The following is a 21,358-nucleotide window of genomic DNA, read 5'->3' on the forward strand; positions in this document are numbered from 1 at the left end:
ACTTATACACTAAATACTTTTAATGGTATAGCTCCTTACCCTGTATCTTAAATAAAGCAATGTTAATTTGACCTATTTGTTGTTAGGAAGTCTTTTCTTCTTCCTCCCCCTTGCCGTTCTTCCTTGTAGATCCTCTCCAGTTCCATCAGGTTGGATGGTGAACGCTGGTGGACAGCCATTTTCAGGTCTCTCCAGAGATGCTCAATTGGGTTTAGGTCAGGGATCTGGCTGGGCCAGTCAAGAATGGTCACAGACTTGTTCTGAAGCCACTCCTTTGTTATTTTAGCTGTGTGCTTAGGGTCATTGTCTTGTTGGAAGGTGAATCTTCGGCCAAGTCTGAGGTCCAGAGCACTCTGGAAGAGGTTTTCATCCAGGATATCTCTGTACTTGGCCGCATTCATGTTTCCTTCAATTGCAACCAGTCGTCCTGTCCCTGCAGCTGAAAAACACCCCCAGAGCATGATGATGCCACCACCATGTTTCACTGTTGGGATTGTATTGGGCAGGTGATGAGCAGCGCCTGGTTTTCTCCACACATATCGCTTAGAATTATCACCAAAAAGTTCTATCTTAATCTCCTCAGATCAGAGAATCATATTTCTCATAGTCTGTGAGTCCTTCATGTGTTTTTTAGCAGACTCTATGAGAGCTTTCATATGTCTGAGACGAGACATATGAGGAGAGACTTCTGTCCGGCCACTCTGCCATAAAGGCCCGACTGATGGAGGGCTGCAGTAATAGTTGACTTTGTGGATCTTTCTCCCATCTCCCTACTTCATCTCTGGAGCTCAGTCACAGTGATCTTGGGGTTCTTCTTTACCTCTCTCACCAAGGCTCTTCTCCCACGATAGCTCAGTTTGGCTGGACGGCCAGGTCTAGGAAGACTTCTGGTGGTCCCAAAATTCTTCCATTTAAGGATTATGGAGGCCACAGTGCTCTTAGGAATCTTGAGTACGGCAGAAATTCTTTTGTAACCTTGGCCAGATGTGTGTATTGCCACAATTCTGTCTCTGAGCTCCTTGGCCAGTTCCCTTGATCTCATGATTCTCATTTGGTCTGACATGCAGTGTGAGCTGTGAGGTCTTATACAGACAGGTGTGAGCCTTTACAAATCAAGTCCTATAGGTTTAAATAAACACAGCTGGACTCCATTGAAGGAGTAGAACCATCTCAAGGATGATCACAAGGAAATGGACAGCATGTGACTTAAATATGAGTGTCTGAGCAGAGGGTCTGAATACTTATGACCATGTGATATTTCACTTTTTTTTTAATAAATTTGCAAAAATTTCTATATTTCTGTTTTTTCAGTCAAGATAGGGTGCAGAGTGTACATTTACGCGAAAAAATAAACTTTTTTGAATTTACCAAATGACTGCAATGAAACAAAGAGTGAAAACTTTAAAGGGGTCTGAATACTTTCCATACCCTCTGTAAGCGATCAGACGATTGCATCTTCAAGTCCCTTAAAAAGAGAAAAAACCTGTGAAAAGTAAAAAAAAACGTTTTTAAAAAATATGAAAAAGATTAAAAAAAACATAAAAATTCAACTCACCCCCTTTTTCCACATTTAAAATAAAGATATTTAAAAAATAGGAAAAATACACGTGGTATATCCGCATTGAGAAAAGTGCGATCTCTCAAAATATAAAAGCAATTAACCCGATAGGTAAACACCGTAAATTAACAAAATTCAAGAACGACAAAATTACATTTTTCTTGGTAGCTGCAATTGCACAAAAACTACTGTAACAAACGATCAAGAAGTTACACATATCCCCAAAATGGTATTAATAAAAACGTAGTCTTGCCTCGCAAAAAATAAGCAGTTACACAGCACCACTGACCAAAAAATGAAAATGTTATGGGTCTCAGAAAATGGCGACACAACCCCAACATTTTTTTTGCAAACTTCAGAATTTTTTTTTATTACTAAAATTATAATGCTGGGCATCACCATAATCGTATTGATGAGTAGAATCATATTGCCAAAATACAATGTCAAAATTGCATTTTTTTCACAATTTCTTCCCACTTTTTTCCCCATTTTCCAGTACGCTATGTGGTAAAATGAATGGTAATTCATTTGTCATTCAAAAATATAACTCGCCCACAAAAAACAAGCCCTCATATATCTATGTGGACAGAAAAATAAAAGCGATATGGCTTTGTGAAGAAAGGGAGGAATAAAACGGAAACACAAAAATGAAAATTGGCTGCAGCGTGAAGGAGTTAAGCGATTATTTGCTTGTGGAAATGAACCTTAACGCAGCGTGTCCCTAGCTTTTCTTTTTTTCTTTCCTGGTTTTGTATCTTATTAACATTTTATTATTTATGTGTAAAATTAAACACACTTACTGTCCGAAGTTCATTATTGCTAGTTAACCTGAACTTTTGTCCTGCAGCATGTTGTGCCTCTTTTTCTAATTCTTTAAGATGAATCTGTAATTTCAAGGATAATACCCACGTTATTCTTCCTAGAATTATAGCATCTTAACATCAGACAAATGATATACTTAACCCCTTAAGCGATATTCCATCTGGAATTTACTGCTTATTAAAATCTTCAGCTGTTCTTGAGATTTTAACATGTTTTCTTTGTTAACATCTCATTGCCTTGGAGAATGACCACCTCTCCTAGACAGCAGAACATGCGTAGTTGCTTACAAGCTGTTTTCTATTGAGTTTGCAAGCGCTGCTCTGAAGCTGGCCAGGATCGTTGGTGGGCGCTGTTACCTCGTAGTCCCAGTCAGCTTCAGCACAGTGCTTAGGCCTGTTTCACACATACTTTTTTTTTTAGCTCAGTCAAAATCCGCCAAAATGGTGGAAAACGGATCCGTTGGCGGATTGAAACAAACGGGTGTCACCGGACCGTTATTTTGACGGATCCGGATAAGGCAGAAATTTAAAGGAAACTGTGCTTGGAAGAGAAGAGAGAGATAAGAGAGAAGAAAAAGAGAGAGAAGAGAGAGAGAGAGACAGAGAAAAAAAAGAGAAAAAAAAAAAAGTTTCATTGTCCGTCCGGGCAAGTCGGCGGACGCCAAAATTTTGGCGGATCCGTATAAAAACGGATCCAACGGATGACCATCCGTCAAGATCCGCCAGTAATGCAACTCAATGGGAAAAAAAACGGATCCGCCAACAAAAATGGCGGATCCGTTTTTTTAGCAAAACGGCGGATTTTGACTGATGGAGAAATTAGGAATTTGTGAAAGAGGCCTTAAAAGCTAGACGACAGTGGTGGTCGCCTCCTAGGCAACGAGCTGTAAAGAAAAAAATTGTTTATATCTCAAATCGAAAATTGCAACAGAGCTTGTTTTTACAAGCATTATCTGACAACATCCATCTATGAAGATGAGAATAATCCTTTAAGACAGACAACTGTTTTTATTTTCAGCGTACATTTATACTGACCGAATAATTTTCCCATAGTGCTAAATAATATGTAATAGCTGTATAATACACCTAGAAAGAGCCCCCTTAATGATGCCAAAAAAGGTAATAATTCTTGGCGCTTTTAGTTTGTTCCTCGGGTTTAAGTCACAGGTTTGCCACCCCTCAAAAAGCAATATTTCTTGCAGCTTTATCCAAACATAATAGTTCATATCTTTTTAAAGCAGCCAGAATGACAATGAGAAGCACATTATATTTACCCCTAACAGCACTGATGTCCTCTTTAGCTCTTCCTGATTTATTTCTATGGAGCAATTTTCCATTGCTAGAAACCAAATAAACACATAATTTTAAATAAAATTACAACAACAGCTAAATATCATAAGATGAAATGAACAACTTTGTAACGTATCCAGGACTTCACATAGCTTAGCTTCCTTCATCTTAATATGGTTGTCATTTAGAACAGACGATCTCTGTGTGTGGTTGATAAGCTAGAAGCAGATTCACTACTAGTTTCCGAATCATTTGACTAAAGCAGGAGTGCACAATATTTTTTGGTCCAAGGGCCTCAATGTCATACTGATCTAATGCCAAGAGCTGCACATGAATACATCACCAGAACCACCATCAGTACATCAATACATAAACTTTCGACTAACCTCTGCACTAATCCGTACCTCCCACTCCCGACTCCAAGACTTCACCCGCGCTGCGCCAATCCTCTGGAATGCTCTACCCCAAGAAATTAGGACTATCCACAATTTGCACAGTTTTAGGCGCTCTCTCAAAATACATCTATTCAGAGCAGCCTATCACGTTCACTAATCAAAGTCATTTTATGTGCAAGTGTGAGTATGTAGCCCATTCACTATCTCTGTCCCCCACCTTCTCAAGATGGCTGGACCATCATTGTAAATACATCATTGTAAATACACACCAGTACTTTGTATCTCCCCCCACCTCATTGTAGATTGTAAGCTCTCATGAGCAGGGTCGTCTTATTTTACTTTAATTACTGTATTGTTAACGTTGTTACTTATGACTTGTGTTTTGAAACTGTTAAACTGTAAAGCCATGCGGAATATGTTGGCGCTATATAAATAAAGATTATTATTATTATAGTATGGAGCGAGGCGTCGCCCATTAGATGACTTCTGACCTGAGAATATGTATATCGCATACATAATTGCCGTTCCTGGGTCAGAAACCAGCAAAGCCTCTCAGTGCATAGTATGTACACTGGGGGGGATTCACTTTAGAACGGACAACCCCTTTAAGTGAAAGACACTAACCTGTCATACTAAGCACTGCCACTACTAAATAAATATGGGACTATAGCTGGTTAACAATTAAGGGAACCCCGCAATTATAGTCAGATCACGTCAAATCTGATTTTGATGGCCTATTCAAATTTTGCTGGGACTAGAAAACCTGCTGTAATGCATGCATCATCCTGCCAACCAGGACAAATGCACAGTACCTGCCAATTGTGCATGCATCTGGGCAGGTATGTGTGATGCACAAATGAGCATGGCCAGATAACCCCTTTAAAAATATTATTAGTTATAAGGAACAGATTAAGAAGCATATTAAATGATCTTTTGATCACACAAATAAAAGCAATTAAGCACCATTAAAAATAATATCCGTTCCTACCAGCCAAAATAGTAATAAGTGGAAGCTCAATGTTGTAAAACAAATCCCACAATCCTTCTGCCTGCAAAATAATTAGAATAATAATAATGTTTAACATGTGACTTATAGTAATGATAAATACTAAGTGCATCCTCTTTGAATTATATGAGCTTATGTATCAAGACATAATAAAATATATCTGGTCCTTATAAGATCTGAAATTAGGCAAATACAACCCCTGATTGAGAAACAACACATGACAGCTTACACCGTGTGATTATTTAATTATCTATTTAACAAAAACTAGGCCAAATTGCAGAAGTACTGAGTGAAAAATGAAGTACAGCCCATCAATCACTATCAGTTGTGGAACCAGCATTAGCAGCAATGTCTTGAAGTAATCTCTTTCTATATGACTTTACCAGTCTCTCACATTGTTTCGGGGGAATTATGAACTCTTCTGTGATGGTGTGATAGGCTATGTGAATATCATTTTGTGTATTTTCACTTATTTTCATAGTGTTTTTCTTGTATGTCTATAGCCTGACTGTACAGTCATATGTAAAAGTTTGGGCACCCCTATTAATGTTAACATTTTTTCTTTATAACAATTTTGGTTTTTGCAACAGCTATTTCAGTTTCATATATCTAATAACTGATGGACTCAGTTATATTTCTGGATTCAAATGAGGTTTATTGTACTAACAGAAAATGTGCAATCTGCATTTAAACAAAATTTGACCGGTGCAAAAGTATGGGCACCCTTATCATTTTCTTGATTTGAACACTCCTAACTACTTTTTACTGACTTCCTGAAGCACTAAATTGGTTTTGTAACCTTATTGAGCTTTGAACTTCATAGCCAGGTGTATCAAATCATGAGAAAAGGTATTTAAGGGGGCCACTTGCAAGTAGTTCTCCTATTTGATTCTCCTATGAAGAGTGGCATCATGGGCTCCTCAAAACAACTCTCAAATGATCTGGAAACAAAGATTATTCAACATAGCTTTTCAGGGGAAGGATACAAAAAGTTGTCTCAGAGATTTATCCTGTCAGTTTCCACTGTGAGGAACATAGTAAGGAAACACAGGTACAGTTCTTGTTAAGCCCAGAAGTGGCAGGCCAAGAAAAATATCAGAAAGGCAGAGAAGAAGAATGGTGAGAACAGTCAAGGACAATCCACAGACCACCTCCAAAGACCTGCAGCATCATCTTGCTGCAGATGGTGTCACTGTGCATCGGTCAACAATACAGCGCATGCATAACGCCTTTTTGTATGACCAAACAACTCAATCTTTGTTTCATCAGTCCACAGGACCTTCTTCCAAAATGTAACTGGCTTGTCCCAATGTGCTTTTCAATACCTCAGGCGACTCTGTTTGTGGCGTGCTTGCAGAAACGGCTTCTTTCGCATCACTCTCCCATACAGCTTCTCCTTGTGCAAAGCGCGCTGTATTGTTGACCGATGCACAGTGACACCATCTGCAGCAAGATGATGCTGCCGGTCTTTGGAGGTGGTCTGTGGATTGTCCTTGACTGTTCTCACCATTCTTCTTCTCTGCCTTTCTGATATTTTTCTTGGCCTGCCACTTCTGGGCTTAACAAGAACTGTACCTGTGTTCTTCCATTTCCTTACTATGTTCCTCACAGTGGAAACTGACAGGTTAAATCTCTGAGACAACTTTTTGTATCCTTCCCCTGAAAAGCTATGTTGAATAATCTTTGTTTCCAGATCATTTGAGAGTTGTTTTGAGGAGCCCATGATGCCACTCTTCATAGGAGAATCAAATAGGAGAACTACTTGCAAGTGGCCACCTTAAATACCTTTTCTCATGATTTGATACACCTGGCTATGAAGTTCAAAGCTCAATGAGGTTACAAAACCAATTTAGTGCTTCAGGAAGTCAGTAAAAAGTAGTTAGGAGTGTTCAAATCAAGAAAATGATAAGGGTGCCCATACTTTTGCACCGGTCAAATTTTGTTTAAATGCAGATTGAACATTTTCTGTTAGTACAATAAACCTCATTTGAATCCAGAAATATAACTGAGTCCATCAGTTATTAGATATATGAAACTGAAATAGCTGTTGCAAAAACCAAAATTGTTATAAAGAAAAAGGTTAACATTAATAGGGGTGCCCAAACTTTTACATATGACTGTATCTGTCTCTTGATGACCCCATGTAGTTCTTTAATCCCCAAGGCTCCTTTGTTCTCCTCTGGGAGGCCTGGAAATGGCCCCAACCTGTTTGACTACCCCTGGACACAAGGAAGGGGGTGGGGACAACAGGAGCTGGTCAAGTCAGTTCCTGTGTGGGGAAGATCGTGTAAAGACTGCACTTCAGAGAGAAGGACCCATTTTATCCTCTGGTGCTAGAGTTTTGGAATCTCGTCTCCCTGGACATTTTATCCTGTTACTGGACTACATTCTTGTTCTGGACTATTGTATCCTCAGTGTGGTGGATTGTTTATGGACCTTCTAATTTTGCCTGTAATAAAGGTCTTGGGATTGTTCACCCTTCCCTCGCTTTGTTGATTGTGTGGTATCGGAGAAGGACCCCGTGACAACTGGTGGCAGTGGTGGGATCAACAGAGCGTAACCCAATGGAGAACCACCCACAGAGTGAGTACAGAAATTAGACTGTATCCAGTTTACAGGAGAGAGCCAGAGACCTGGGCCTGAACTACCAGGGACTTACTAAAGAGGCCTTAATCCATCTACTGGTGGGCGCTATCCTGGCCACCTCCTCCCAGATGTCTGAAGGACGAGCACTGGAGACAGGGATCCCCATCCAGAAAAGTGGTTGGTGTGATACGAAGAAGAGATGGCAGTTCTGGGCCCTGGCGTCTGAGGAGTACAAGGAGGAGGCTGCCCGCTGGGCACAGCGGAGACAGGAAGCAATGGAGCTTGAAAGAGGGAGTAACGCAATGTGGAGTGTAACCCCAACGATCCGGGAGCCTGTACGGATCACCCGGACAGAGTTTAAGCCATTTGATGAGGCTTCCGGAGATGTGGAGGGGTTCTTCAAAGACTTTGAGCAGCAGTGTGCTGTGATGGAGGTGCCCCACTCTACCTGGATGCGTTTGTTAGTGGGGCTCCTGAACGGGAGTATGGCAGAGGCTTACCGAACCATTGAAGCACCTCGGAATCGGGATTATAACATTGTAAAACGGACTATGTGAACGCTTTAATAGAACCCTAAAAAATATGCTGAGGGCTTTTGTTGACATTGAAAAAGACTGGGAAAAGTACCTGCCACATCTCCTCTTCGCCTATCGGGAGGTTCCCCAAGAGTCCACAGGGTTCTCTCCCTTCGAACTACTGTTTAGCCAGAAGGTCCATGGGCCTCTCACTCTTCTGAAAGAACATTTGGAGGGAGACATCTCAGATACCGGAATGCCCATCGTTCCCTATGTTCTAGAGCTCAGAGACCGTCTCGCCCAGCTAGCTACCTTCACTAAAGAACATCAGCGAATGGCCCAGTCCAGACAAAAAACCTGGTATGACCGTAATGCCAGGACGCGGGAATTTATGGAAGGACAGCAAGTGCTCATGATTACTGCTTCCCCTGCCAACAAACTTCAAGCAGTGTGGGAAAGCCCTTATCAGGTTGTCAAGAAAATTAATGACACTATGTTATTGCCCTGGACTCTAGTGGTCGACGACAGAAAATCGTCCACATTAACATGCTGAAAGACTACCACGACCGATCTCTGCCTGTTCTAGCTGTCTGCCACCCCCCTAGTGATACCGCCGCCGACGAGTATCTCCCCGATCTCCTCCAGGTTGCCCAAGCGGGAGGATCACTGGAACAAGTGCACCTGGGCTCCCATTTATCGGATATACAAAAGGACGATATCGTCGCAGTACTAAGGCCGAGGGCTTCTGCTTTCTCCTCAAAGCCAGGGAAGGCTACTCTCACCAGCCACCATGTGGAAACCCCCGGACAACGCCCCATCCAGCAGGCTGACTACCGGGTTCCAGAGGCTGTTCAAGGCATGATAAAGAACGAACTGGAGGAGATGAAACGACTGGGAGTTATTCAGCCATCTCACAGTTCTTGGGCCTCTCCTGTCATCCAGGTCCCCAAGAAGGATGGTACAACACGATTCTGCGTTGATTACAGATGATTAAATGCTGCCACCAAGAGTGATTCTTATCCCATGCCCAGGACTGATGATCTATTGGATCGTCTGGCCAGTGCCCAATTTGTGACCACGTTAGACTTAAGCAAGGGGTACTGGCAGATACCCCTAACGGAGGACGCTCGGGAGCGCTCGGCCTTCATTACTCCATTTCGGCTTTTGGAGTTCCTGGGAATGCCCTTTGGGATGAAAACTGCCCCCGCTACTTTCCAGAGACTGGTAGATCGACTGTTACAACAATGTCAGGACTTTGCCTGTGCTTACATAGACGACATTGCCATTTTTAGCACAACCTGGGAGGAACATCTTAAACACTTGGGCATAGTGCTAGACTGTATCCTTACTGCAGGACTGACCATTTGCCCTGATAAGTGCCAAATAGGGATGGCTGAGGTGCAGTACCTCAGGCATACAGTAAGGGGTGGGACCCTAAGGCCTGAGCCTGTCAAGGTGGAAGCCATTAGCAACTGGTGTAGACCCCAGACTAAAAAGCAGGTACTTGCAATTTTAGGAACTGCTGATTACTATCGCAAATTTGTTTCTAACTTCAGCACCTTGGCCAAGCCCCTAACCGACCTGACCCGCAAGAACATGCCTAGGAATGTGACGTGGACGACTGCAAGCGAGGATGCCTTTTCAGCGTTAAAGACCGCCCTCCTCACTGCTCCTGTCTTGACTGCCCCGGATTATAAGCGCAGGTTCCTCGTGCAGACAGATGCATCCACCTTTGGGATTGGGGCAGTACTTAGCCAAGTGAACGCCGCCGGAGAAAAACATCCTGTTGCTTTTGCCAGTCGGAAACTACTGGATCGGGAAATTGCCTATGCCACTATTGAAAAGGAGTGCCTTGCCATCGTATGGGCGCTAAAAAAATTGCAGCCATACTTGTATGGCAGAGACTTTACAATTTTTACAGACCACAACCCCCTCACATGGCTGAAAACTAAGCGGATTCAGACCCCTGATCCTGTCCACACATCTAGCAGTAGCCGTGGAGAGCACCTACGATGGTCCTAGATGCCCCGGCACAGCCGGAGAGCTAACTAAGCCTAATACAAGAAAGGGGAAATCTAAACTGCCCCGGAGCAGACCCCAAAGGAATAGATAGCCCCCAAACATATATTGTCAGTGAGACAAGATGAAAACACAAACGCAGGCAGAAAAATAGACTGAGCAAACTCTGGGGCCCACACTGACTAGACAGGACAGGAAAGGAAAGACACTGTCTGCAATCACGCAAAAAAACCTGCAAAAAAGTCCAACACGTCTGATGCACAAAAACACTGAAGTCGCACGACTTCGCCCCCACTAATCAGTACTCTGGTATATTATGAAAGCAAAGCAAAAAGAGACCAATATAAAAGGGGACAAAACAAACTGGCACATGCAGTAACATATGGGCGGTGATTCAGCACAGCCCCAGCCGGAGCTAGGTGACCTGCACAAGGCAGAGATAAACAAAACCAGATCAAATGCAAACAGAATAGCAAATGAACCACTTAGCTGAACATGCAGGGAAAGAGCAGGAGACATCAGACCTCAGGAGGCACAAGAAGAAAATCACCAGCAGGGATAGAGGGAGTCAGCTGTCTTAAATCCCAATCAGAAACCTCAGATCTCCAATCGTCTTCCACATTATCAGGTGGCAAGCCTCTGTCAATCAGATCAGCTCCACTACCTCCAGTAACCACCAGAGGGAAGCCAGAGAAAGAATTCACAACAGTACCCCCCTTGAGGAGGGGTCACGAACCCTCATCCACGCCACCAGGCCGGTCAGGATGGGCCCGGTGAAAAGCACGAACCAATCTTTGGGCATGAATGTCAGAAGCCGAGTCCCAAGAATTATCCTCCTGGCCATAACTCTTCCATTTGACCAAGTACTGGAGTCTCCGTCTAGCCAAACGAGAATCCAATATTTATTCGGTCGTCCATGACAGCACCACCTGAGAGAGGGGATCCGCCCTTCAGGAACAGGAAACCTACAGATACAAAAGGGCGGCACCTCTCCCACGCATCAGTTGGTTTCCTGTTCCTATAGGACGGGACTTCCTACAGATGGTCCATCATGGAGTCGTCGAGGGATTCCCAGGCCAGCTGACCGACCCAGGTAGCGGGGGGGTCTCCTACCTCGGTCAAGCTCGGGTCCCTGGATGCGCCACGGTGGGGCCGGGTAGGTCACCACGACAGTGGTTGGAGCAGGCGGAGCAGAGGGTCCGGTGGACAGCCGTCTCCATAGGGCCGGCACAAGGTATGTATGACCCCTGGAACCCCTCCTGTTGCATCCACCCGGTCTCCGCGTGCTCCTCTCTCTCTCTCTCTCTCCGGGGGCTGGCGGTCGCGCCTGTGCGGCTGGCGCAGGTCGGCGCATGTGGGGGCGGCAGGCATTCCGGAGCCGGGGGCGCCCTGCCGGCTCCTTTCTGCGTGCTCCCGCGGTCTTGATCGCGCGGCGGAAGTGACGCAGCGGAAGGGGCGGGGCCGGGAACGCCGAAACCGGAAGTCGGGTGCCGGCCGGCTTTCCGGGATGCGCCGCCGGTGCTCGGCGGTCTGGGGCGGCGCGCGGTACCCGGGGGGGTGGACGGAGCATGTGGGGGGGGAGTCGCGGGGGGGGAGGACCCGGGGGAGGTGCCGCGCCAGAGCCCTGCTGACCCGGACACTGTGGGAGGCATTAAAAGACAGGAGGTGACACTGCTGGGGTGCTTCTGAAGGCCCAGCAATGGATTCGACAGAAGCCCCCACAGAGCAGCAGGACGAGGCGCAGGAGCGCCCAGAGAAACAGGACACAGTGAATTCACAGGCGAGTGGCCAGCAGAAGAAGAAACGGACGGGCGAACAAAGCCACAGAAGTTCCTCCAGGCTAAAGGACCCTCCTGCCTCCCTCCGTGACCCGGCAAGGAAAGCTACGGGGAAGCAGAAGCACAGGGAATGTGCCCTCTGTAATTGCCCTTTGCCAGACGGCCACCCTAAAAAGTTGTGTCAGCCATGCGTGCGACAAACGGTAGGGGTTGGATAGGGGTACCCTAGGGGTAGATTGACAGGCCCATACACTCTTCCCCGTCCATACAGGTGGCGGAAGAAACACCGGACTTCACCACAAGCCTGAGGGAGATAATCAGGACAGAAATGAAGGCCCTATCTAAAAAAGACTCCTCTAAGGGAAGAGATGTTAACCTCTCTGGTTCAGAGTCCTCGGCCGCACCTGGAATCGATATCTCCTCAGATTCCCCGGCCTCCACTTCATCATCTTCAGAGGAAGACTCGAGCCGTTTCTGCTTTCCCTTAGACCAGATGGATAAGTTAGTTAAAGCAGTAAGGTCCACTATGGGGGTAGCAGACACAAAACCGGAACTTTCGGCACAGGACGTGATGTTCGGAGGCCTAGATCCCAGAAAGCGCAGATCCTTCCCGTTGAATGATAAAGTCCAGAACCTAATAAATAGAGAATGGAAAAAGCCTGAAAAGAGGTTCTTTGCCACCTGCCTTCAAACGAAGGTACCCGTTTGATGACCCAGTGGTAACCAAATGGGACAAGGCCCCTAAGCTGGACGCGGCAGTGGCCAAAGCCTCCAAAAAGTCCTCCATACCGTTCGATGACATGGCCTCCTTAAAAGACCCGCTAGATAAAAAAGCGGATTCTTTTCTGAAAGGAACATGGGAGATGTCAGCGGGTGCATTGAGACCAGCGGTAGCGGCCACATGTACGGCCAGATCCTTGATGGTCTGGCTGGATCAGCTGGATTCCCAATTGAAGGATGGAACCTCAAGAGCATACATTCGAAAAGCCTTACCAGTTATCCAAAGTGCTGCTGCTTTTCTGGCTGATGCGTCAGCAGATTCTGCGAGGATGGCGGCTAGGACCGCAGGTTTATCCAACGCAGCTCGAAGGGCTCTCTGGTTAAAATGCTGGCCAGGAGACATCCAGGCCAGATCTCGACTCTGTTCCATTCCTTGTGAGGGCGAATACCTGTTTGGGCCCGTCCTGGATGAACTTTTAGAAAAGGCCGGGGACGATAAAAAGAAGTTCCCCAGTCTGCCGAACCCCTCTTTTAGACGCCCCTTTACCAGGAAAGGATATTTCCGTAGGAGGCCGTCCAGGGATCAGGGCAGATGGGACGACAAAAGAAGGAGAGGTACTGGATTCATGTTCGGAGGAGGGGGGCGCCAGGAAGGTCCAGCACGGGACACTAAAAAGCCGCCCCAATGACTAGTTGCTCCGGTAGGGGGGAGACTAGCTGCCTTCTACCCGGCCTGGGCATTAATCTCTAATAGCAACTGGATACTGGGGGTGGTAACTGCGGGCCTACGACTAGAATTCTCCCGGGTTCCCCAAGATCGTTTTAAGGTCACTCCTCTTAGGTCATCCTCATCAGAACAGTCTGCCCTGGAAGCTGAAGTTCGGGATCTTTGCCATAAAAAGGTCCTAACTAAAGTTCCAGAGGAAGAAAGGGGGAAAGGTTTCTACTCCCCTTTGTTCCTGGTCCGCAAGCCAGACAGTTCCTTTAGGACCATAATAAATCTTAAATCCCTCAATGAATTCCTGGTCACACGTCCATTTAAGATGGAAACAATTAATTCAACAATAAAATTACTGTTTCAAAACTGCTTCATGGTGGTGTTAGATTTGAAAGATGCCTACTACCATATACCCATTCATGCAGATCATCAGAGTTTTCTCAGAGTGGCAGTGCAGTTAGATGGGTCAGTTCAACATTTCCAGTATGCGGCCCTCCCCTTTGGGGTAGCAGTCGCTCCCCGTGTGTTTACTAAAGTAGTAGCGGAAGTTATGGCCCATCTACATGAATCAGACATTTTAGTAGTTCCCTACTTAGATGACTTCTTGATTGTAGGGAAAACGGCTATCCATTGTTTGCAACAGCTACAAAGGGCAAGGTCTGCCCTAGAACGGTTAGGATGGCTGCTTAACATTAAAAAATCTCGGTTACAGCCGATGAGAATCCAACAATTCTTGGGCCTCATCCTAGATTCCGTAAAACAGGAATGCCGTCTGCCCCCGGAGAAGCTGGTTCGCCTACACTATCAGGTCCTGAACGCTTCCAATAACCCGACCATGTCCCTCAGGAAAGCCATGTCCCTTCTAAGTTCACTTTCCTCCTGTATCCCGGCGGTCCAGTGGGCCCAGTTTCATTCAAGAACTCTACAGGGCGAGGTCTTAAGGCATCAAAAAATGCTTGGGGGTTACTTAGAGGGCCAGCTAACCTTGTCCCGAAACACAAGGGAGTCCCTAGAATGGTGGCTAGATGAGAATAACACAGGTCAACGAAAAAAATTTTTTTTTCTGGTGTCCAAAATATTTTAATGAATTTGGGGTATTTTTGGGGTGCTGATTCTGAATATGTCATCAGTTTTGCCAGATTGGCTCAAGTTTTTGAGATTTTTGGTATCTTATTTATAGCACTTGTTGGTAAATGCGACGCATCATCTCATTAATTTCTTTGGATTAGTACTTGAACTGAGCAGTTCTCAATATAGTTTTGTGTTAATTAGTGTTCTAAAAGTTTGTTCATAGCTTGATTTTTGCACTAACTTTATGTTGTTGTCTGTTTTCCAGTGAAAAGCATGAACTCATCATGAAGAAGTTGTCTTAACGATCCAGACTCATTCTGTTACATTTGTGGTGAATATACACTGCCAAAACATAGAAGAAACATAACACACTTCGTAAAAAAAGTGTATTTTGCCTATTTTGGGGTTATGCTTGGGGACCAAGACAAGTTTTGGGCACCACACATAGTGTGCAAAGCATGTATCGAATTATTACGAAAATGGAGCAAAGGACAAAGAAAAAGCTTCAAATTTGGTGTTCCAATGGTGTGGAGAGAGCCAAAAAATCATCATGATGACTGTTATTTCTGTGCAGTGCAAGTGCAAGGATTCAATAAGCATAAGAAACGAAAATGGGAGTAACATGGAATCTGCAAGAAGGCCTGTCCCTCATTGTGAAGATGTGCCTGTACCTGTGTTTACCATAAATAACAGTCATCATGATGATTTTTTGGCTCTCTCCACACCATTGGAACACCAAATTTGAAGCTTTTTCTTTGTCCTTTGCTCCATTTTCGTAATAATTCGATACATGCTTTGCACACTATGTGTGGTGCCCAAAACTTGTCTTGGTCCCCAAGCATAACCCCAAAATAGGCAAAATACACTTTTTTTACGAAGTCTGTTATGTTTCTTCTATGTTTTGGCAGTGTGTATTCACCACAAATGTAACAGAATGAGTCTGGATCGTTAAGACAACTTCTTCTTGATGAGTTCATGCTTTTCACTGGAAAACAGACAACAACATAAAGTTAGTGCAAAAATCAAGCTATGAACAAACTTTTAGAACACTAATTAACACAAAACTATATTGAGAACTGCTCAGTTCAAGTACTAATCCAAAGAAATTAATGAGATGATGCGTCGCATTTACCAACAAGTGCTATAAATAAGATACCAAAAATCTCAAAAACTTGAGCCAATCTGGCAAAACTGATGACATATTCAGAATCAGCACCCCAAAAATACCCTAAATTCGATGAAATATCTTTGGCACCAAAAATGCTGTTGACCAGTGTAATTTATCCAGAGGGGTTCCCTGGGAATATGACATATCCCGCATAATCACCACGGATGCTAGCCCTTCCGGTTGGGGGGCTCATATGGGGGAAATTCTGGTCCAGGGCCTATGGGAGCATCATCAGATAGAGATGTCATCCAACTTGAAAGAATTGACAGCAGTAGAGCTGGTGGCTAAAGAACTGCTTGTGTATCTACAGGGCCATCATGTGCGAGTGTTCTCCGACAATCTGGTCACCGTAGCGTATATCAACCACCAAGGCGGGACCCGTTCCAAATCCCTGATGAATGTAGCAGAACGGCTGTTCCAGCTAGCAGAGCAGCATTTCCTATCATTAACAGCTCTACATATAAAGGGGAAAGAAAACACCATGGCAGATTTCCTGAGCCGCAATCTCTTAAGGCAAGGAGAATGGTCCCTAAAAAAACTCTATCTTCGACCTGATTGTACAGAAGTGGGGACTGCCAGAGATAGATCTCTTCGCCACCAAAGAAAACAGGAAAGTAAAGCAGTTTTGCTCACTAAATCCCAGAGAAGACCCCCTGGCGGTAGACTCCTTGCTGATAAAGTGGGATTTCGGGCTATCCTATGCCTTCCCTCCCCTATCGCTATTACCTCTAGTGGTGAGGAAAATCAGGAGAGACAGAGCGAAAGTTATAGTGATCGCTCCGTTTTGGCCCAGGAGGGCTTGGTTCTCATGCCTCAGGACCATGTCAGTGTCCGATCCTTGGGTCCTGCCGGAGATCCCGGATCTCCTATCCCAGGGCCCAGTCTTTCATCCTCAGGTGGCTGGCCTACATCTGACGGCGTGGAGTTTGAACGGACACTGCTGAAAGATAAAGGCTTCTCCCCAGACCTGGTTGACACTCTACTTAAAAGTAGAAAGATCACTACTACCAAGATCTATGTCAGAATTTGGAAGAGATTCCTAAAGAACTCTAGAGTAGTCGCTGGGGGTTCGGCTCCTATAAATCAAATCTTAGAATTTCTTCAGAAAGGTCTAGGAAATGGGGCTCTCCACTAGTACCCTCAAAGTACAAGTTTCAGCCTTGGGGGCCCTCTTTAGCTGCAACATCGCGGGTAATTACTGGATCAGTAGATTCATCAAGGCAGCAGGTAGATCCAGGCCAGTGGTGAAGGATAGATTCATGCCATGGGACTTGAACCTAGTCCTCACAGCCATGACAGAAGCTCCATTCGAACCCAGCTCATCAGCCTCTATAAAAAACCTGTCCCTCAAGGTAGCCTTCCTGGTAGCTCTAACCTCAGCTCGTAGAGTAAGCGACATCCAGGCATTATCTAGGCGTCCTCCTTATTTACAGTTTAAGGACGATAGGGTAATACTCAGACCTGACCCGGCGTACTTAGCGAAGGTAGTTTCTAGCTTTCATAGAACACAGGAAATAGTCCTTCCATCCTTCCTCCCTAATCCAGCTAATGAGAAGGAAGAGAAATTACACACCTTAGATGTTAGAGAATGCCTTAAAGAATATCTGGCGGTTACTGACCCCTGGAAAAAGGAGAATGCCCTATTTATCTCCCATCAAGGTCCCAGGAAAGGCTGTAGAGTGTCAAAAAAGACACTAGCTAGGTGGATTAGAGAGGCTATTTCAATTGCATACACCTCAAAGGGCAGACCGGCACCTGCAAAACTGAGGGCGCATTCCACCAGAGCCATGGCGTCCTCGTGGGCCGAGAGATCAGAAGTCTCCATTGACCAGATATGTAAGGCGGCTACTTGGTCCTCTCCGAGCACCTTTTATAATCATTATAGGCTAGACTTGGGTGCTTCCACAGACCTCTCTTTTGGTGTAAGGGTGCTGCAGGCTGTAGTCCCTCCCTAAAATAGTTATTACTCTCTGTAAATCTCTCAGGTGGTGCTGTCATGGACGACCGAATAAAGTCTTAGTTACTCACCGGTTAACGGTATTTTTCGGAGTCCATGACAGCACCCGTATATTCCCTCCCTTTAGTTTAAATTTGGGTGTGCACTTCTTCCTCTTGTATGTACACTGGTAAAGAATAGTTGTGTAAAGTACTGTATATAATTTTGCTATTAACCATTGTGGTCCTCTTGTGCTCTGTAATCCAACTGATGCGTGGGAGAGGTGCCGCCCTTTTGTATCTGTAGGTTTCCTGTTCCTGAAGGGCGGATCCCCTCTCTCAGGTGGTGCTGTCATGGACTCCGAAAAATACCGTTAACCGGTGAGTAACTAAGACTTTTCTCTACCTCATACTCCAAATTACCTTTAACCAATAGAGGGTCAGGAGGCGCCGCCATGGGAACTACTGGCTCTACAACAAGGATTTATGGAACACGTTATGAATCTTAAACATAACTGGAAGCGCCAAACAGAAAGAAACGGGATTAAGGATTTCCAAAATCTTATAAGGTCCAATGAATCTTGGCTTGAATTTTGGAGACGCAACCTTCATAGGAATATTCTTTGAAGACAACCAAACCATATCACCCACTTTAAACCGGGGACCAATGGTCCTATGCCGGTTGGAAAACCGTTGGGCTATTTCCTGAGCGTGGGACAACTTATCCACCACTTAGTCCCAAATCTGCTGCATTCTCTCTACCACAGAATCCACTATTGGGCAGGTCGAAGATCCCACCTGCCCCGAAGAAAATCGAGGATGAAACCCAAAGTTACAGAAACAGGGCGACATCAAAGTGGCAGAACTAGCCCTATTGTTTAGCGCAAATTCGACCAAGGGCAAAAATGAGACCCATCCTGATCAGCAGATATGAAACATCTCAAATAGGATTCCAAAGTCTGGTTTGTTCTCTTAGTCTGCCCATTGGTCTGAGGATGAAATGCAAAGGAGAAAGATAAATGAATTCCCAGTTTGGAACAAAAAGCTCTCCAAAATCTGGAAACAAACTAATGTGGCGCCCCCAGGAGTACGGTCGCCACACTGGCTTTGCCTTCCTCCAGGGGAGGGTAATGCCAGGCTTGGAGGCAATGATGGGACTCTCTCACAGTCAATCCATGCATACAACACAGTTCACTCCTGACCAGCAGGGGGAGCTCTGACCCAGGTTTGAGGGGAGGAGTGATCCCTGAGGGCCAGGAGGAAGTAGAGTTAGTTAGTCTGCGGAGGGTGAAGTGTGCAGACGGGAGAATACAAAGCTGGAGGTTGAGCTGCACCAGGTGAGCTCCCTCAGCTTGAAAGCGCACAGAACTGGAGTCGGGTCTCCACGGTGGTACGGGTACTAACGGCCCTGCCACAGACACCCGAGGAGTAGGAGGCTGTAGATGCCCTGCTCCCGTCAAAGACTTGAGGCACAACAGCGAAACGGATAGAGAGCCGGGGATTCAGAGAGTGAGAGGAGTCCCAGAGAGAGAGGCTAAAGCTGTCTGCCGTGCAAGGAGAGTTCTAGGAACATCTGACAGGAGGAACTTCAGAGTAACTAAGGACTGGAGTGCTTCAGACACACAGCGCTATTAAGGAGACTGCACAGGTCGTCTGTGAGAGAGAATCCCTGAGTTGCTTCCAGGCTAGCCTGCTCAATACCATCTGTAATCAGGACCCTGGACTGCAGTTACCCAGTAAAGGTACAGAAATTGCACCCCGCTGTGTTGTGTCTGCTTCCTAACCTGTCGGCACTGCTACATCCCTGTGCCCATCACTTATACACTGCCCTGGGGTTACAGCTTCACCTGTGGGGAGCTACACCATCTAAGCTGCAACACACCATCAGGCCCAGAGAATCTGCACGCAGCGTTGGCTAACATCTCACTTGCCAAATACCACGGGTGGCGTCACGAACTTTACATTACAACCAAACACCACCGCCATTGACATTGGGGCCCAGGGCCACGGACCGGGTCACCGCTGCTGTGACACATCATCCCCCTTACACCGGCCCGGTACAGAGTATCCCACAGCCCTGGGCGAGCCGCGGGGCGACCCAATTTTTGGCGTCACGAACAGGATACGGAGCCCGGTATCCCCGGGTCCTGTGTGCCATAGACTGTGTTAAAAGACTGTGTGAAATTTGGCGCCAGTTGCCGCCATTGCTGCGCTGCTTGGCATGCACGGGAAGGAAAGAGGCAGGCCTTCGTGGGCGGAGCTTGCCACAGAGCGCGAAGCGGTGAAGTGCCGTGCGGGAAGAGAGAAGAGCGCACGAGAAGAGGAGGAGCTGAGGCCTACAGCCCGGAGCATCGGGCCTGCGAAGCGGCCGCCGGTGAGCTCCTACAACCCCCCGGCCCTGGTTAACGTTCACTGGGGGGGGGAAGATGTCCGCACCACAAGCCGATGCAGCGGCGGACGCCGCCGCCAACCCCGCGGTCCCGCCAGGAGATGCACCCGCCGCAGTGGTGCCCATTATGCTGCTGTCTATGCCCTACATACCGGGAGCGGCCTGGCTACCGCAGTACTCGGGTGAGTCACACACCCTGAGTGAGTTCAAAGAGAGACTGTGCAGCTTGTTTAAAGTTTACCCCCTGTCTGAAAGCCAGAAAGTAAATATCCTGATTGGACAGTTAACGGGTGCCGCGCTGAGAGAAGTGAAAGCCTGGCAGGACACGGATAAAGAGACTGTTGCAAAGGTCCTGGCCAAGCTGAAGAGCAATTTTGACACCCGCACTGCTGCTGAGATTAAGATGAAGTTCTTTGGCTGCAAGCAGAAGGCACAGGACAGTATCAGAGACTACGCTCTCAACCTGCAGGAGGCGCTGCAAGCAGTTAAACAAGTGGATACTGACAGCGTAAAGGAAGAAGATAACCTATTGAAGGAGCAGTTTATGGCAGGACTCCTGTCCAGTACCCACAGAGGACAGTTGCGCATCATAACCCTGCAAGACCCTGATCTGGACTTTGCTGAATTTAAGGACAGGGCTATCCGGGTACAGCAGGAGTCAACTGACAGCCGTCCAGCGCCCCCTAGACGCCGAGCGATCACCTATCATCAGGAAGCAACATCTTTTCCTTCCATCCCTGTAGAGGCCGATGCACACACTTTGGACAAGGACCCCACCGAGGAGCTGCGTCTACAGGTCCAGGAGTTGACCAAGGGAATGGCTGCACTCACCAAAACCGTTCAGTCCCTGCAGATGTCCTCCAAAGACAAGATCCAGCTTGCTTCCTGTCCAGAGGATGTCCCGTGGCTCCGGAGAAGGAGAGCCCCGCCACTTCAAGGAAGGACCAACGATCGCTATGACCAGGACGGACGTCCCATCTGTCGTCGCTGTCAGAAGGCAGGTCATCTTGCCAGGTACTGTCCTTTAAACGAGCAACCCCTGGGGCAGAGGGCCAACCCCCAGGAGTAGGATCCCCAGGCCCAAGGAACTCGAGAGCCAAGTATGTGGAAGGGAGACCAATCCTTCCTGTGGTGATTGATGGTATCCCAATGAACGCTTTGCTGGACACAGGCTCCCAGGTGACCACTATGCCGTATATTTTGTACAAGAGGTACTGGGCTGATTCTGAACTCACCCGTAGCCCAACTGATGAACTAACAGTAGTTGCTAGTAATGGTCATACCTTGCCACAGATTGGATGCAAGGAAATTACTGTTAAAGTGGGGCAGGTGGAGTTAAAATCACAAGGACTGATAATTGTTGATATTGATCGACGTGAATGTAATCCC

The 21,358-nt window shown here is 46.3% G+C and overlaps 1 protein-coding gene across 1 annotated transcript in view; it reads right to left on the reverse strand.

The window, feature by feature from the left end:
- The window catches only part of LOC141088586 (DNA polymerase nu-like), a 77,693-nt gene that overhangs the window by 24,480 nt on the left and 31,855 nt on the right, over window positions 1–21,358 (reverse strand). Inside the window, exons 3-5 of the mRNA XM_073574739.1 lie at window positions 5,053–5,113; window positions 3,654–3,718; window positions 2,359–2,442 (exon numbers count right to left, since the gene is read on the reverse strand). Coding sequence (XP_073430840.1) covers window positions 2,359–2,442; window positions 3,654–3,718; window positions 5,053–5,113 — 210 coding nt within the window. The remainder of the gene's footprint in view (window positions 1–2,358; window positions 2,443–3,653; window positions 3,719–5,052; window positions 5,114–21,358) is intronic.

This window comes from Dendrobates tinctorius, unplaced genomic scaffold, assembly GCF_039654945.1.
Source record: "Dendrobates tinctorius isolate UK_male_01 unplaced genomic scaffold, ASM3965494v1 ptg000039l, whole genome shotgun sequence".
NCBI lineage: Eukaryota > Metazoa > Chordata > Amphibia > Anura > Dendrobatidae > Dendrobates > Dendrobates tinctorius.